This window comes from Netta rufina, assembly GCF_964035555.1.
Source record: "Netta rufina genome assembly, chromosome: 2".
In the NCBI taxonomy this organism is placed as follows: domain Eukaryota; kingdom Metazoa; phylum Chordata; class Aves; order Anseriformes; family Anatidae; genus Netta; species Netta rufina.
Window position 1 is genome coordinate 90,985,791 of NC_140124.1, and position 19,123 is coordinate 91,004,913.

The 19,123-nt window shown below is 40.0% G+C and overlaps 1 protein-coding gene across 1 annotated transcript in view; it reads right to left on the minus strand.

Annotated features, from left to right (window-relative positions):
• The window catches only part of MOCOS (molybdenum cofactor sulfurase), a 222,778-nt gene that overhangs the window by 129,869 nt on the left and 73,786 nt on the right, over positions 1 to 19,123 (minus strand). The window contains exon 4 of the mRNA XM_084281422.1: positions 7,260 to 7,898. Within this exon, the coding sequence (XP_084137548.1) occupies positions 7,260 to 7,898 (639 nt within the window). The remainder of the gene's footprint in view (positions 1 to 7,259; positions 7,899 to 19,123) is intronic.

Consider the following 19,123-nt stretch of genomic DNA (forward strand, 5'->3'; position numbering starts at 1 on the left):
AGATATCCATAAGGGATCCAGCTTTATCGGGACATGAGGAATTAAAATTCATCTGCATAGCAGGAGAGCCTGCCAGCCCCAGCTCCATGCTTGACTCCTGTCTGTCTCTGTGGTGGGAAGCCCAGAGGGCCTGAGCAGTATGGCAGCCATATACACTAATTGGACTTCTTTACTTCCCAAAACAGAATTGCCAGAACTCTCTTGCTCAGTGCTAAGGATTCATGAGGAAAAGCCCTTTGCGAGGTGGCTCCAGAGCTGTGCCCGAGGGAGAAGCCCGCCATGGGCCCTGGGCCTCCAGGAGCAGATGCCCCTGCCCAGCTGCCGTCCTCCCTCACCACACCAGGGCTTGGGGTGGCCACCCGTGCAGACGTGTTGTTTCAACTATTCCTCCATTTTTGGCATCTCCGTTCTACTTTTTACTTTTCTATTACCTCCTGCCTTTCTCCCTGCTCATAACACCTCTTTTTTATTTTTTTTATTTTTAATGAAATGGAAAAACTAAACCTCTTGTCACGGCCATTCCCTACACTCACAGCTTCCTTACCACTTTTACTGTGCTTTTGCCATTTAGTCTGAAAGATTTCTGAAGTGGGGCACACTCTTTTGGCTTTGATAACACATCTGGCTTTGATAACACATCCAGCATGGTGGCATCTGGGACCTGGTACTGGGATCTTCATATATTTTGAGCATGGAAATAAACAGTAGCAAAACTTTTGAACCCTGCCTAACATAAATCTAAACATACTCTAACATATCCTAAACATACTCTAGCAAGTTATGGCTCAATTTATATTAACTACATTGGGATTTAAGAAGGGACAGACAAAAAATTTTAGTCAACAGTTGAAAAGTGGAGAGTTGAGGAGGGGGATGGAGGCTGGCAAATGCTGTCAGCAAAGAATTACAGGAATTAAAAAAATAAAATAAAATAAAATAAAATAAAATAAAATAAAATAAAATAAAATAAAATAAAATAAAATAAAATAAAATAAAATAAAAATTGCCACTCTTTCCTAAAAACTTCAGGTGTTCTACTTTGAAATTGTTAATCAGGAAAATCAGGGGCCAGGCATGCAGCCAACAGGTGCTCCCACCTGAGCTCAGTGCTTTTAGCCCATCTCAGGCTGCACTCTGCAAACTGAGATTCAAGTGACTCCAAAGGAATGAAAAAAAAATCAGTAACCAACTTGGAACAATTTCAGCATCATCGTAAAAACACTTAAAACATACACACAGATGCCAGAGGATTTGGAGCATGTAAAAACTAGGTTAAAATAAAGTTAAATATCTAAATTGACCCCCTGACACTAGTTACAGCTCTTCAGTAAATCTGCCTTAACTTGTGCTTTTGTCTCTAAGACTTCAGGAGTCAAACAAAGCACATTGTACTAATTACACACTATACCATGGAGTATTTACAGCAATTCCTGTTCCCGAGAACTGCCTGAGGTAGCAAAAGCTTTAATTCCCCCATTTTGAAGTAAATCAATGCCTTAACATTATCTGAACAGGACTTGTATGTTGTAAATATCATCTGGGTCAAAAAGCCAGTCTCACTCTTCTACATGCTAATGTCAAGTACACAGTATAAATGGTAAAGAAAAAAAAAAAAAGTGATTCTTATGCTGAACAAGTTAACACTGTTTTTCCTCATAAATCAAACAGGTTAATCAATCACACACATAAAATCTGCAAAGCACAAGAAAAACACTACACAATAAATTTATCACCAGAAAATGCTATACAATCCCAATATCTGGTTCTACAAATTTATAAAGCTTCTCAAAGACTTAGGGCAAAGGTTCGATTCTAAACTTGAGTCTAAGAAATCCCTGGGGTGAAACTGTATCTCAACAAGTTGCTCACTGCAGTGACTGCAAATAGACATCTTCGCTCAGGCAGGATTTGCGCTGTATTTGATCAAAGTACAGTCTAAATTTCTTTGCATTTATGTTTTTTATCATTATTTTTTTGCTGAGCATTGCTAAAAAGCATGGAAGATCTACCATACCCCCACCCAAAAGCAACATCTCCCACTCATACATCCCTACTGCAGATTGCAGCCTAGCACAAAGACACTACAGTGTGACTAAACTTAATATCTTCCTGAGAGGCAATGTAAATTGCTTGGCATGGATATCTCTGGCACTGTGGCTACAATGCATTGAGGACCTGAGCTGGTTTGATTAAAAGTAGCTTGGGCATCTGTAACTGCACACAGCAATAATCACAAACATTTAGACATTAGACACAGAATATCCCGAGCTGGAAGAGACCCACAAGGATGATTGAGTCCAACACCGATGCCTGTCTTTTCTGCGTGCTCCTAGTACTTACAGCTCTGAACCCTGTACTTGATCCACTTCAGAATGGGATTTCCCAGCTGTGCACCAGGAAAGACTGAGAATGAAAACACACCTCAAGTCTTAATTCTCCCCAGGACTTAGTGACGAGCTTACTCAGGAGAATGCTGCCTTCTGTGGCTCTGGGCTCTGTAAAATATGGGAGTGGTCACTTCAAAAGCAGAGTGGCAGGTGGTTCGTTTTCTTCAAAAATCTCTGCTGGAAGAGCCTGGTGGCTACAACTAACTTTGTACACCAGGAGGTATCTGTCTGAACCTCTGCAGGAAGCAAAGAGGCATTGAACTGGGGGGGTTGGAAGAACTTAACCACCAATCTTTTCCATCTGTGTAGCTGAAAAGAAATGTGTCACCAGGTGCTCAGCCAAAAGGTCAAGAATAAAGGCTGTCCTGAAAACTGACAGGGGTTTTTAAGTTAAAAGGTTGAAAATATAAATAAAGACATCTGAAGGGTGCACAATTGAAAGGGGGGGGGGGGGGGGAGCTGACTGATGGTGGTCCAAGTCACTGTTGGTTGTATTTTCTCCCCAAAGTGTTACCTACATTGCTGCTTCTCTCTTTGGGTGGCTGGTTCCTAATCCAAGTTCACAACATTTTTTTTACATGTTTGGTTGCACTCTACAAGCATTTATCAAAGGCACTGCTTGCAATTTATGCAGGATTCATCAATCTAAGGTAAATACCATGGTGAATCAAGAACAAAAGTGATCCCCAAAGGATTACTTCTGGCTCACCAATTTATAATTTTCAATTTATTCTGGCTGTGTTGAGATTTTGGGCAATGAAGCAAACTTCATCACTGAAAAAAAAAAATCACCTAGAGTATTAGACTGCTAAAAGACATATGAATGCCTCCTCAGTGGTGGGATTTAGAAAAAAAAGTAGAACAAAACTTTCCTTTATATTAAATAATGAAGAAGTTAGCTATCTGTAGCAATGGTTGGAAAATAAACAAATACATAAATATGGAAAATGTCCACTGCCGCCTTGCATATTTCTAAGAAATAACAAAATATTTTTTAAGAAATAACATATCGTGTGATGTTCTTTAGCAGAGACACTTCAGCAGAGAAGGGAAAGAGTATCAGGTCACTTGAACCTTCTTACAGATATTCAGAAAGCAAATATTCCATTTTCCTTTATTTTTCCACAGGTCTTGCTTTGAAAAACAGTTGTAAAAGGTTTCAGAATTAAATTATCAACTAGATGAAAGTACTTTATCTGTCTTTCAAACAGGGACAGCAGCTGTGTGAGATTCCTACCCAGTTCTACTCCATGCCCTCAGCCTCTCATCGCTGTGGGACCGGTATGGCACTGGCTCAGTCTCAAGTCCCAGCCTGTGGCTGCAAGAAGTCTGCCAGGTGCAGGGCCAGCTTCATGGTGTAAAAGCTTGTTCGAAATTAGGTGAAGACCCCCTATCACTTCCTACATATGTCATCTGGAAGTCATCATTTCTGTTTGAAAGGATGGTTGTTCAGGAATTTTATGTATTTGGAAATCCCTCCATAAGCAGGCCTTTTGGAGATCTACAAAAAACTCAAAAACATGGAAGTAACATGGCAAAATGCTTTGAACAAAAAGTACTAGCCACCGTGGAGACATTTGAGCCCGCTGACTGCATTAAAATAGTCATAGAGAGTTGGACAGAGCCCTACATGTAGAACCCAGGGGCACAAGCTAGACTACAAGGCCAGCATCAACATAGGTATTGTGCTGTACCCGACATGGTTGCCAGTCCTTTGGTGATTTCTCAGCACTACAAAAAATTTCAGGGCAATAAACCAGCACCTGTCACCATATTCTTTCTTTCTATACTAACAGAAACTAACAGTGAAACTAAATTTCAACCAGAAAGACCAGCTTTTTACCAAGGGACTCTAAAGCTGCTCCACAACCACCATCCAGCCCCAGGATATTGACACTAAATCTTCATAAACAAAAACCTACCGCATCAAGGAAAAAGAAACCTTTGCTGCTGCTCTGGTTAAGCACACTGCATCATAGACTACAAAAGTGTGGGTGGTGCTCTGGGGCTGTCAAATCATCCAAACAACAGAGACAAGAACCACTCCAACTGGTCAGGGACAAAGTCACGCCATCTGGATTTTCAAAGATGTTGAAAATGCATTTGGGAATGAAAAACACACAACAGCTAACATGCTGGTCGGCTGCGATGCAGATATCCAATTTACAGACAAAACAACAGTGCCTTTTCTCTTAGTCATAAATTCCAGAATGATCTGATTCTGAATAGCACTCCCAGATACAAAAGAAAAATAGGGCAGATGATGAATATTTTATCACTGAATCCTTGCTATATATAATCATATTATTTTATTATCTCATGCTGCGCAGAAAAAAACATGGGAAATGAGGCTAGATTTGTGAATGATAATAATAATTTGTCAAGCTGTTTGATACAAGAATGAAAATACAATAAACATGATTTTAAAAGTTGAGATAGGAAGACTGGTTACTACCATGAAATGGGAAAATATGGAAGTGATTTAAGGGCATTAAAGGAATCTAAGAAAGTCTGTGATAGAATAATTTATTTAGCAAAACCAACAAAATAAAGTACAAATAACACCAGCAAAAGCTGTATCCATTAAGACAAAAGAAAACAATTTTGACAGTCCTGGGAAGGAAAGATGGCCATAAATAAGGTAACAGTAGCTTTGGCCATGTTGGCCTGGTATTTCATCCAAAGTGTAGTTCTGTTCCTAATTGCTCTATCTCTGTGTATTTTATTATTAAGAACATACTTTAAAAACATAACAAAGCAAAACCTCATAACCTCTGAATGGAAAAAAAAAATAATCTGAAATGAAATAGCCTGGAGAACACTGATTGAGATTTTCAATGCTGCTGTTTTTAATGTTTTCAGGGAAGGGTTTTCCTCATTCCTGGCCTGTCTTTGAAAACTTCAGGCCTTTGTAGGCAGGACTTTAAGTCTCCACAGTTCACAAGGGATTATGGATGGAATCAATCATGCTCTAAACATGAACCTTTAAAAATTAGTTTTTCAAATAAAAATCAAAGCAGTAGATGAGGACCAAAGCAAATATTTATCAATGTATGAGTCAAACTGAGTGACACTTTGGAGTCTAACAGGAACTAGCATCACACATCTGGGTTCAGGTGTCAGATTTGATTATTTCAGTTAGGTTCTCTCATACCTAGATTAGACACTCTGCACCCAGCCTGAGAAATCAAATTGGACAAATTCCCTTGTTTATAACCCTGTAGTAGAAAAAGGTTAAAGCAGGCCTTTCTTCTGCTCCAGTAACAAAAGAGCCCTTGAAAACAGTGGGCGCCGCAAATATCTGAAAGACTTGTAATTAGTCAACCTCTGAAAACTCTTGAAAAAGATAACAGAGACGGAGCTCCCTAAAGGTTCCCACATACCTTTCTCCCATTAATTTAAAAAAAAAAAAAGTATAAAAGAAGAATTGAGATCTAACACACATTTCAGGTATTTTTATCTGCTATGCAATATCAGGAGTCGTGTGTCAATTACCTCTAGAAAAGCTACTCAGAAATTAGAGCCTGCCTAGGTCAAATTAAAGCAGGTTTTCTCCTTGGCTTGCAGGTGTTGCAAGGGTACCACTGGATCCCATGACTTCTGTGCCCTTTCATCCTGACTTGCAGTGAGTAATCCTGCTGCACTTCAAAGCCTTGTTGGCTTGAGAAAAACAGCAGCAGAGCTCAGAACAATAATGCATCCTTGCTGTTTTTATTTCTAAATTAATGGATTAACTGACTGTTCACCATACCAATGTTCATTTCAGAAACATGGCTTCATACTGCAAGAAGCAACCAGCCAGTGCATTTACCAGTCCAGAACTAAAGCCCCTAAAGCAGCATTTAGAGCATACAACTAGGAGAGCTGCACACACACAAAGCACCTTTAGGCATTATTACATACACGCTGAAAGGACACATTTACATCGTGGGAGATGCAGGACTTTGTGCTGCTGAATGCACATCCATAAACAAATGCTAGGCATGACTGGCTCTGCTTATCCCCTTTATGCTTCCAGCCACTTACAAGGACTATTATTCAATACTAAATGTTGATCTCAAGCCTTCCCTTTGTGTGGATGTATTGGATGTGGGACAGGAAGGAAGCCCCTTCAATACATTTATGTAAGCTGGTGATGGCATGAGGGACAGAGGGAGGGAGATCAAGTATCACTGAGAGAGGTATTTCAGTATATTAAGGGACTAGGGAAGTTTATCTATCGCCTTGTATTTCCTTATGTATTTATGTGTGACCTCCGTTAGGTGATCTCTATCTTCTGTGGGAGAGCTTCACAGCTTCTCCAGAATCTCAGTCATGAAATAAGAGTGCAACAAATGTATGTCCTTGGCAATTCATCTTACTGCGTGTGATGCTTCGATAAAGCTTCTCCTGAGGGTAAAGCATACTAATTTGCCAGTGAAATATACTGCCCCTTCTTTCCGCTTTCACCGTGGATCATTATAGAGACTGCCCTAACTTTCCATTTTCACTGGGGGTCACTCAAGAGAGTGATCAGCCTTGGCCTGGCTGGTCCAGATGCACGGCTTCAAAACCAAATCAGTTCTACTGAGGTACCGTACCTACAAATTAAATAACGAGTGGAATAACCATTATGTCACTGGATGGTGAACCTTTACATTTCTACTGGTTGTGGCAAACTAGATAGGGGAAGGAAGTTGGTTATTTCCAATAACATCTTTCAGATATGAAAAATAATACTAAGAAGAAATCAATTAGATGTGAAACATCTATTCAACTGCATAAAGCAGCACAGGTATCACAGCCCAGGGCATGCACCAAAACTACTACATTTGTCTAAAGACAACAGTATCAAAAAAAAAAACCACCCTGTTTTGTTAAACAAGGACTTACCTTTCTGCCATGGATTTCTTTGGGAAGTAAAAATCCGCTCCTGCGAGGTAGGCAGCTGCAGTTCCACCTCCGAAATAGGTTTTCCTCAAGAGGGGGGCAATCCGGTTATTTACCAATAATGCTCCTAAACCAGTAGGAAATCCAAAGATTTTGTAGAATGAGATAGGGATAAAGTCAGCTTGGTGAACTCCCAAGTCTAACGGAGAACAGCTCACATACGAAGCTGCATCCAGAAGAACAAACCACCTCCCTGGCATTTTGATGGGGCAGAGTTTTCCAGATTTTATGTCCTGTATCCATGAAAGGGGATATTTGGTACCAGAAAAATTGCTCTGAGCTGGGTAAGAGAACAGATGAGGTGTCATGCAGTTTTGTTCTTCAGCTGGTAACCAGTTTTTCTCAGATAACAATTCCTTTGGTTTTACAGGAACAGATAATACATTCATTGAGGCAGTTATCCCCCTCATACCCACCACAGACGTGTGGCTGTCAGTTAGGTAACAAAATCGACTACTGGGTTGCTTCGAGCCTTCAGGCATCCATGGGAATGCTTCTGCTACCAGTTTAAGTGCAGCTGTGCATCCAGATGTGAAAATGACAGTGTAATCTTCAGAAGTAGTGCCAAAATGTCGCAATATTCTGGAAAAAAAAAAAAAAAAAAAAAAAAGGAAAGAAAAGAAAAGATTCAATTATTTTCTGCTTTTTTTTTTTTTTTTTTCCTAGTTTATTACCATGTGCCTCATCTCTGGAAGTGTTCAAGGCCAGGCTGGGTGGGGCCTCAGGCAACCTGATCTAGTGAGTGGTGTCTGTGCCCATGGCAGGAGTTGGAACTAGATGATCTTTAAGGTTCCCTCCAGCCCAAGCTGCTCTGTGATTCTGACATATTCTCTATTCCCTCAGCATAAATTCTTCTACTCTGACACCTAATTTAAATAGAAGTACACAGGTTTCGCCAAATAAACTTCAACAAGCAAAACCAGAGTAATTCTGCCCACAGGAGACTTTTTCCAAAGCCGCAGTGAATGTGGCTGAGTTTTTAAGGACGGGAGCCAATTCTGCTTGGCTGTGAACAGAGTGGCCAGTCCAGTCCCTCAATGGGATCGGAATTAAGCCTGCATATGATTAAAATGTACATACACTGACCTTGAAATAGACCATTTATCTGCACAGGATTAGTTTCTGGGTTTTCTGTTTGATTGCTGTTGTTATTTAGTTTACAAATTATCTGGAGCAGACAGAGTATCTTTCATTCATTCAAAAAAAGAAGACAGCAACAAGCAACAGATTTACACACATAAGGCTGTAATCTCTGTTGTCCACAAAGACAGCCTAAATCAGACGCAATACAATGTCTTTCAATGAGACAGACTAAGAAAACTTAACCGAGCCATTTTCTTGAGGCACGCCTACACTACACACTTGCTGATGCCCGGACAGCACCTAGTTGGCTCTAAACTATCTTTTGTGACCCACCAGCTGTTGGTACCCAGGCTAACTTGCACATCTCTTACAGTATTACGGTGCACAAGACAGACTGGCATCAGGTTTTTGCAGAGGTTGAGGAGCAGCATTAGTTCTGTCACTTTCCTTATATGACAACCTGATGAACTTTTTCTTAATGAACTTTTATAAAAATCCTATTAACAGGAAACGTAACAACCATTTAGGAAGATTGAGTAGATTAAGCAGAACAAACAAAACTGAACCAGAGCGTACATGTTGCTGCTCAGAGGTGCTGCCTGATTTTCAAGAAAGGTAAGATGTTGTAGGGTTTCTTAGAGCATCTCTGCTGCAGAGCATTTCATTGAACAATGTAAGGTGTCATTGCTCTCCAAGCAGCTGGTTCTCTGCCCTGTGCAAGTCCAAGGTACAGCCCAGACTCTGGGTGATCTATAAACCCTGGCCCTCAATGTGTATCATTAAAAGTTTGCATGTTTTATGTAACAGGAGACTGCCTTACCAGGGCTGGAATTTAAATGTTGCATTTAAATATAAGTTCTTCAAAAGGTTATGTTGCAAATTCAAGCTAAAATTTCCTGAGCCACAGAACAGCAGAGAGAAATGCCTCAAAGTTTTATGTGTCCAGTCTGAAAGATGAATGCTACAGGCAAAGAATGGTAGAGCTGGGTGTGTGCTGCAGTCAAAGCTCTGGCAATGGGAAAGGAACAATTGCAATGACTTTGATGATTAGGAATAAAAACTGGTCTACAAAGGTACATTGAAATAATATTGACAATACATCTGTCTGCTGTAGGAAAGTCTTGTACTGGGAAGCACAAAACGCTTCAGATGGCTTCATAATCCTGGTGAGATTTAAGTTTCTCCAGGACTTCAGTTTTTGAGATCTGATGCAATTGTGGGGAAGTTTGTGCTGCCTGGTAATGAAGAAAGAACTTCAGATTTCACAAAGGACATCAGCAGGTCATGGATTTTAGCTTGAAATGTTTTGAGAAACCCATCTGAAAGAAGTCATAGAGATCTTTCTGAAGTAGACCTGCCAGGTGATAGCTGCAGCAAGCATTCACAGCTCCAGACTTCGTTTTTAAAGACCATTTTCAGAGAAGCCAGATTTCCTCCTTAGAAACCACATTAGGGATGAAGACGGGGATAATCACAGCAGCTTAGTGCAGAGAACTGAGCTACCAGCCTGCTCCATTCATCACCATGCCCTGCCCTTCCTGGTTGCTGAATGGCATCCACTCAACCCATCTCCTGCAGCGAGCTCTGCAGCCTTCCCCACTGCTACCTACAGCAGAGCTGACTGTAGGAACCTGAAACCCTTAACCCAGAGAGCAGCCTCTGCTGCAGTTAGCCTAGCTGCAGGGTTACCACTTACACCAATTGCCCTGAATTTCCTTTATTCTTCTTTCCCTTCATTCACCAAGAAACGGTGGGCAGCAGGGCAAGCAAGAGTCCTACCTTACTTTTTAGGCAGGACAACATTAGACTGTGTGGTTATTTATTATTATTTTTACCTTGGGGAAAAAAAAAAAAGGAATTGGAAAGAGTTGTTAGAAGGCCAGGTCTTCGTGGTTATGGACATGTTTACATGTATTATTTGATGTGGCTTGTTATTTATTTTTTTTTCCATACACTGCAGTCATTGGAAAGGTCCTGGAATCATTATACTGATAAAAACACGAACTACAAAAAGGCTGTGCAATTTCCAGAAAAAAAGTCAACAAAAAATTATTGAATTTTCTATGTTTTCTACCTCTGTGACACTAAGACTAATTACATATTCATATGGATGTGCACTTAGAGAATACCTTTTGAGTTAAAAAAGCTGGGTTACAGGAGCAACCTCTTGATATGTAGTTTCCTTTCATAACAGCAAGCTGACAAAAGCAGCAATAAAAAGCACACTGAAGACTCTTATCAAGTCTGTTCCTCTTTTACTTTCTGTGCTTTCTTTGCTCTCTTCCTCAGTCAACCTCTTTGTGCCACACAGGCTGAGTGGGAGGTGAGACAGAGCCAGGCAAAATGCCAATTTTACTAAGGAATAATAACCTCCAGATCTCCACAGAAATTGTACTGACTTGCCGCAACACTTAATTTGACCAAAAGACACTGGAAAATGACAGTAAGTGGGATGCAGGTATTGTGGATCAGGATTTAATAACAGGATGCTGTTGCCCAACTATGAAAATCAAAGCCAGCGAGTACTTTTATAACACATTTTCACGACTTTACAAAACAGCAAATAAATAACTAGATAGATAAATACATAAATTTGGGCTCACAAGTAATGACAGCTCTATGTTTAAGTCATAAATAAGAGACAAAGTTCAAGCACATTAGTAGTATTTTAACTATATTTAGTTTTTAATCATTCAAATTTAGAAACAGCTGAATAGTACTGAAATAAAATCCACAACATAATATTGATATATTTATCTATTCAGTTCATTACCAGAAACTGACTTTCACATGAAAATGATCAAGCTTTAGGGCAAAATTTTCAGAAGTGCCCAAAAGAATTAGAGCCATTTTTTGGTAAAGCATTTAAGTTCCTAAAGCTGGAGGAAAAAACAAGTTACTTTTCTAAATGCCTTCAATAGGAAATAGGTTCTTTTGTGAATCTCATTAGGTACCTATTTGCATTTTGGGTCATAGAACTGCTATGACTCTAGTACTTGTGAAAGAGGTAGGATTTTCAAAACCAGACATACATTTTTGGCTAAAGTATTTCTGACATCAATAAATAAATAAATAAATAAATAAATAAAGCAAAAGCAACAGAGCCAAAAAAAATTTCTCCTGCAGAATGACTTCTGATGTTTTCAGAACAGACGAGCTATGAGCACCTCAGGATGAGGTTTATAAAACAAATCCCACAAACTCCTGAACTACAGAAGCATTACTATGATAAAATCTGAGTACTTGGGGACAGAAAGCTGCAATACCTCTGAACGACTTCTGCAGACCCCAGCACTACATCCTCGCTTTTGACATTAATATTGGGAAGCACTGGCTATTACACACAGAATTCCTAATGCTCTGTGTCTTCATGTAAGACGTACCCCATTACAGGGAAATGCAGTTCACCTTTATTACACTCCTGGAAGATTTATAGCCATATATAAGGTAGTTGTTGGCAGCAGGACTAAGGACTTGCAGAACAAAACTGATAGTTTGATCTACTATAGCTCACAGCTGCGAGCAGTAGTAGTATTTTATATTATTACAAATTTCCACTTTTGAAAGAACTCTTTGGAAGAAAGGACTAAGACGATAATTGTTTCATTAAGCATACAGCTGTGTCACCACGGGGAAAACTGCAGAAAGGATGAGAAACCTGACTCAGTACCTTGCTTCCAGGCTGGCAAGGGAGGGAAGAAGGCACGTGCTCCATCTTCATCATGCATCAAAGGCAAACCCTGCAACTTGCATTGCCCTGCTGTGATCTGCCCTTCTCCTCCTCCTCCTCTCACCTCTCCAAGAGGACACAGATCAAACACAAGGCAGTCAATAATGCAAGAAGTGCATCAGCTGAATTAGCTGTTGTTTAATCCTTTTAAAAAGCTACCATAAGAGTTTTGTATCTCCATGAACACCATTGAGCCAAAATGTCTTACTGTTCTGAAGACAACAATGGCAAGGAAAGTCAACTAATTTCAACCAAGCTTGCTGTCTCATTTCATACACTTAATATGCACCTAATTAATAATGGGCTTTGTATTTAAAGTTATATATTAATTATAATATAATTATAATATTATATATATATATTATATATATTATTATAAGTCTGATATTCTGAGGGAATAGTCTTATTATCTAACTTACCAAATACAACAGCCTGAATTAAGAGCTTAATTAGAATTAGACACTCCAAATTGCCACTGGCAGCTCTGCAGAGGGCACAGGCTACTGATTCATTCAGCTACCTTAGGTACACAGAGTCACCCAAGGCTGGATGAAAGGGTTGTCCTCTAAGGCTGTCACCTAGCTGTAGCTACCTCAGGTTAAAAAACAAACAAACAAAAAACAAATAAAAAATAATGTTTCTTCTCATAAATAGTTCTTCTGTGGCTCTCAGCAGCAGAGCAGGAGCAGTGCTAGCACAGATACAGATGTCTATATTATACTATTTCCATTGTAGCCTCCCAAAACTCTGTTGATTTACCTGTTTCTTCCATACTTCTAGACTTTAAATACTTCAAAAATATGCTTTATGCCAGTTCCTCCACTCTGTTCAAATTTACCATTTTGCAAAGGCCTATAAAAAGCTGAGCAACTTATCTGGCCATGTTTGCGTTCTTCCATGTTAGCTATTTAACAGTTGAAGTTTAAGTAGCACTTTATAAAGGCTCCTTTTCAGCTTGCATTTATATATTAAAAATATTTCTTATTATAAAATGTTCCATTGTTGCATTATCCAGGAGCCCAAATCCGGTTTAGGCTTGTACGGAGAGATGCTTAGATCAGAAATTTCACCACATTGTCTTCTGCTCCACAAAGACTCCAAAAAGATGTAATGTACTGTTTTCTAAGGAAAAGATTTTGTGTGAATGGCAACTGAAAAAAAATATTAAAAAAGACTTCAGAGATAAAATATCTTACTTTGACTTATAACTATTTTTATTTTAAAATATCTGAGAGGAAAACGCTTTTCATAACTGCCTTTTTGCCTTTATAATCCCTCCTACACAGATATGTGTGTGAGAAGTATAGCCAGTGGCTGCATCTACATTTCTAAGTAAGAGCATTTTAACCTTCCTCATTTATTAATGAAGGGTCAGCTCCAGCTATCAAAGCAGTCAGCTGAGAAATTCTCATCAGCTTCAGCGAGGGATTAGTAATGGATCCTAAGGTCTTACAGACTCTGTGGTAGTTACAGACGCTAGGAGCTGGTACACAACAGCCTGCTTTGAGGCTTAACTTGATGTCTAGCAATAGTTTCACTGCACATGTTCTTTCTATGTATATGAAGAAAAAAAAGGAACAGAAAATGTGGGTACTCTCATTTATTGCAATGCAAGAAGATACCATAAAGAAGCACACGCCACCTACCGCACATCCCAAATTTTCCTTAGCTCACCTCACTGACAGAAGTAATAAGTGACAGGATAGCTTAACAAGTTACAGCCATATCCATAAGGGGAATGTTCTGGTTTACCAAATTAAAAAGACAAGCCCTCCGGGTAGGAAACATCTTATTTTGTAAAGACAAGGTCTATTCAATATGTCATAGCACTGTATTATATTCTCATTGTCAATTCCCAATCCAAACACAAAAGCAAACTGAAATCTATGAGAAGCTGCAAGAATCAAATGTATTTAAGCAGGAAAAAAATCTACTAGGTCTGTCTTCCTCTAGCAAAGCATTAATTGAATGAAAAAACACCCTTGTAAAGGTTGGTTCTTGCCCTCCCGATCCACCCTCCTTAAAGGACTGTTTACAATAGGAATCTATGCCATAACAGCATAGATTCAACTATGCAGCTAATCCAGCAGAAGTTCAAGGGTTTGCCCATGGATTAATACCTGCATAAGGAAGAGCACAGAAATAAATTATCCTTTATAGTTCTATCTCAAAGTTTATTCAGTCGCCTTTTCCGTTTCAGCCTCTTTTCCTATACTGACAACGCACAAACGTGAACCTTTCAGAACACGTGCCAGCTGTGAAACAGGCACATTGCTCTATTTATCCTCGCCGGTCACATCCACATAAACTTATTTTCTGACCACTTTACTCAAAAGGAGCTCACTGTGATCCCAGCTTCTTACCATTTCTGCTTGCACAAGAGTGATCAGGATCTCACCCATTTACACTTCTGCTGCTTACGGCACTACTGAATTAGCTTCCTGAACTTAGGACATAATTCATTAGTGGGAAGGTGCCTGATAAGCCTCATTTGTCATAGGCAGGCGGTGAAAAATCCCTCCCTTTCCATTTGAAAGCGTTAGGTTATTTAGGCATTTGCGCTCAGCCACCTGAACTGAAGCATTATAATCCGTTACATTTATTCTCCCAGGCACTGACTGATTCACTGGAGACACGCTGTGGAAATGCCCGTTTGCTTATAAAGGGTCATAGTCAGCCTTCACCAAATAAATCCTCTCCCAGCTCTGTGAAGTTGGCAGCACAGCAGAGGGCCTGGAGTTTGCCTGGCACTACATCTTCAGAGGAGCAGTTGCTCTTTAAAGGCTACAAAATGTCTTCCTGCAGGAAAAAAAAAAATGCTTTGATGAACAAAGTCCGTGAGAAGCACCCATCCGGACTAAAAGGCGTTGACCCTCATAACAAAGTGCACATCCAGAAGGCATTGGGTGTCATAGTGGGCATACTGACAGAGCAAATTCAGATTTAGGATGGTATTATGGCACTGCGCATAGCCAGAGGAGCAAAATAGTAGGAAGGAATCAGGAAAACCATAAAATACGACACTGCAGGCTAACTGCTGGTACAGTTTGTTCCAACACACAAATATTACTCCTCTCCCTGGCAGAAGCCTATAACTCCTATAATTTTCTAGATGTGGCAGAAACCCCTGGGTAACTGTTTGCGTTGAAATTAAATAGTTATTATTCCACGGTAGAGAGAGAAGATCAATAGCTACATGATTTTAAAACCACTTTGTGGATATTTTTTGTGTGTAAAATAAGCCAGATGAGTTTACTCTAGTGCTTGCAACAACTGCCAAAGATTTGTGAAAACGCTAGTGAATCCCAATATTTTCATTAATTAGCACAGAAATTACTTTGTGTATTTACACCACAGGCTTTTCAAATGAAAATTCACCACCTGCTATTCAAGTCAACCAGGCAGAAAATCAAAAAAGCAACCAATATTTCAGGTAACCAGTTAAAGAGGGCTAGTGATGAGCAGCAGACAGCCCATGAACAAACCACTCCAAACTATATTTCCACAAACTAATTGCCAAATAGAAAACTACTAATGAATCTCTCTCAGTTTTTCAGTCATTCACATGTTAAAATTCAAATGATTTTGAATCACAAATCTTAAGAGTTACCAGGAGGAAGCAAATTTAAAGCCAAACCCTGGAAGATGATGCACTAGTGTACAGCCTCAGTAGATAACACTGTCTAGGACAACTTCAACTTGAGATGTTCTCATCACAGTATTTTCTTCGTAACATCTATGAAGAAACTAAGGTCAGTATTCTCTGTTTCCAAACTAGCACAGACCATAAAATTTTAATTTAGGCATCCCCTGAGCATAAACAAAGAATGCATCAAAATTGACTTCAGTGATGAATATGAAAGACAGAATAGTATTAGCCAGAGGTATCATCTCTACTAGTATTATGTGCCAGAATAAAAGTCTTATTCACAGGTCACAGGAACAAAGGAAAGGGTGTGCATATGTAAACGCATATCACCTTTCTTAAGGCATCTGCACTGAGGACACCCGAGCACACCACCCTTTAGATTTGCTCAAAAGTCACAGGCATCTATATGCTGGGTGCACGCTGTACAGCCACACCTATCCAGCTTAACCTCACCTTCAGTGTCTTTGGAGCACAGTCATCCCTCTTTCCAATCTTAGGAAGTCCTGATCTTTAAACTTTCTGTATGTTCTGAGCTCCTGCAGACAGACAGATTCCTAAGTGTTGCAGCATCTAGCTAATTCAGCTAATACCAGCAACCATCACTGGCACAAGGCTTGCCTACCTGCCCTAGGGTATTTGCTGGTAAAAGGCTCCAAGTTCCTTCACTTTTTTTTATTGATTCAGAGAAAGCAGAACTCGAAAGCTGGCTATTTTCCAGCATAAACTTGCAAAGGCTGTTTGAGGAAATAGGATTTAAAAAAAAACAAACAGACACACGTAGGTGTTCTGATGGTTCCAGACACTCAGGTCTTTACAGTGCTTAACCTCCCAACTAACCTCAGCCAATAACTAAATATTCTTAAAGGCATTAAAAAATAAAAACAAACAAACAAACAAACAAAAACATTGAAAGGTAGACCTATTTTTTTAAGATAATATACCATTGCTTCCAATGCTTTTTAATGTTATTCTTTAACTTTTATTTACTGATGGAATTTGTTTCTAGATCAGCACTGGCCTTTCAACCATATACCTCTGTAAGCACTCCAGAGGCTGTGACCCAGGTTAATCTCTTTTCTCTAGTGATGCCACAGAATGGAAGCGTGGCAACCAGTAACTGTCTACAAGACATTTACAAAAAGAATTTGCCATGAAAACCTACAGGTTGACTTATTTGCATGCTTTCCCTGGCATTTTCAGTTGTAAAGTGCAAGCAACCAAGCATAGCTTCAAAAGCATAACCCAGCATTTCCCATTTGATTTCTCACCGAAGTACGATGTGCCACTTGACACACATTTTCTCAACGTTCAGATCCATCGTATGGTCCCTATCCCAATTCCTGCTCTGAAACAAAGCCTTGATACTGATCTTGAAAAATACTAACCACAAATAATGGCAGCTATATCAGCGAAATGAGATGTATATTTTTGGCTCTTTAATATCAACCTGTTCCTCTGCAGAAATTACAAAATACAAGGTGAAAAGAGAAGGCCAAAGGCAAAACGCTCTCATATTGAAAGGAGTCAGCTACGCAAAACAGGCCGGACAGCAGTGATGAAGTATTCTCGCTCCAAATGTCCAGAAAGTTCAGAAAACGGCCATTTCCAGTATAACCTTTTAGATACAACTTTTTGACACATTTCCACAGTATGACTGATGGGCTGGTTATAAAAATCTTTACTCCCATAACCAGAGCTTTCTTAGTCAGGGAGGAAAAAAAAAAAATGAAAGAAAAAGAAGGGATAATTTCTTGCAATTCATAAAATACCTGTGCAGAGAGATCACATTTACTTGGGAACCATTTAGGCTGAGAACTTCAGAGGTACTTAGGTGCTTAAGCAGGAACGAGATGGTTTTGTGAATCTGGGCCTTGGTTACTATGGTGACAGGGGCCCTGGTAAACACTCGTGCATAAATAGGCCTTATTTCATCAAGGGTTGCTTCTCGAGTGCTGAGCTTTTGTCTGGAAATGGTTTTAGATGAAGATGTTAATCCGAAAGCATCTCAGTCCGCTTCCAAAATACAGGGAGCTTACGTAAATCTGTTCACGCGTTTCCACAGGCTTCTCCTTTACACGGCTGAGGTACGGCTGGCAAATACGACAGGTCTGCAGCATCAGTCCGTGCTTCCCCTCGCGTGGGTGACAAGCCACAGGTCTGGAGGACTGCTGGCCACTGCAGCTGGTTCATTTGCCATCTGCTTCTCCTACCAGTTCGAAGGGGAGGGACAGTAATAGAAAGAGCAGCACCAGTGATCCTTGGCACAAGGGTTCTTGAAACCTGCAGGACCCTCATACTTTGGTAAAACAGAGGATTGCCCCATCACTTACTTGCTAGCTTGAAATAGCACAGCACTGTGAATGCCAGCGAAACCGTCCTGGTGACCACAACTACAGAGACACTCAGGAGTGAAAGGCTTTTCTGCTTGTTTGTCGCTGAGCCAATCTACGCCTTCAAAGCCTCGGCGTGCTCACTCTCTGCACACTGTTCACACTGAGCCACATTCATATTTTGGCTGCAACAGCCCCAAGATTTCCCGGAAATTGTGAATGGGTGTTCGCTCACATGGGAAACATCATTTTTGCCTGTCAAGTTGCACTTCATTCACTTTAAATCCTGACAACTGTGCTTCCCCTGCTCCTGGCAGTTGAGGGAGAAACTGCTCTGCACATGATGGATGCAATGAGGCATAAATGGCTGTTGAGGGATATTCCTGGCTTGCCTTAAAACAGAACCCGGCTGCAATCCCTGGCAAACTCGTTAGGAGACGAGGAACAACACCATTTCAAGGAGCTCACAAGTGGCACTTTTAGAATCGTAAAATGAAAACAGCTTAGGGGAAAACTTAAAACACGTTAGCACCGGGAAACCTCTGTACAAATGCCACTGCTTTACAAAATGAACAGAAAACATTAAACTTAAGAACAAGACACTGCATATATGCAAGGGAGCGGAGAGAAATGTTCTGTAACCTGCTGCAACCTGTCCTGTACTAAGGAACACTGTTCAAATCAAAATGGACATGGAAATCAGCAGCTGAAAACTAATGCCATTTTAAATATTCCACTGGTTAATCCTGGCATCAATTAAAAATATAAATTAGAAAAGTTCACCCCATAGGATGTATGTTAATTGACCTATCCTTTCTGCATGTTGTGCTGCCTGGCAGTAGAAAACATCACAAAATCAAAGGTAACTGAAAAGTGTACTAATGACTGTAATTGCCTGTAATCCTTCCACACTGCATCCTCACCTTACAGAGCTGCTAGGCAGAAAACCTGAGCCAGGAGATGCAGTAACTGCTTTGTATCTCTCTTTTCCTCATTATCTACCTCCTGGGAGGTA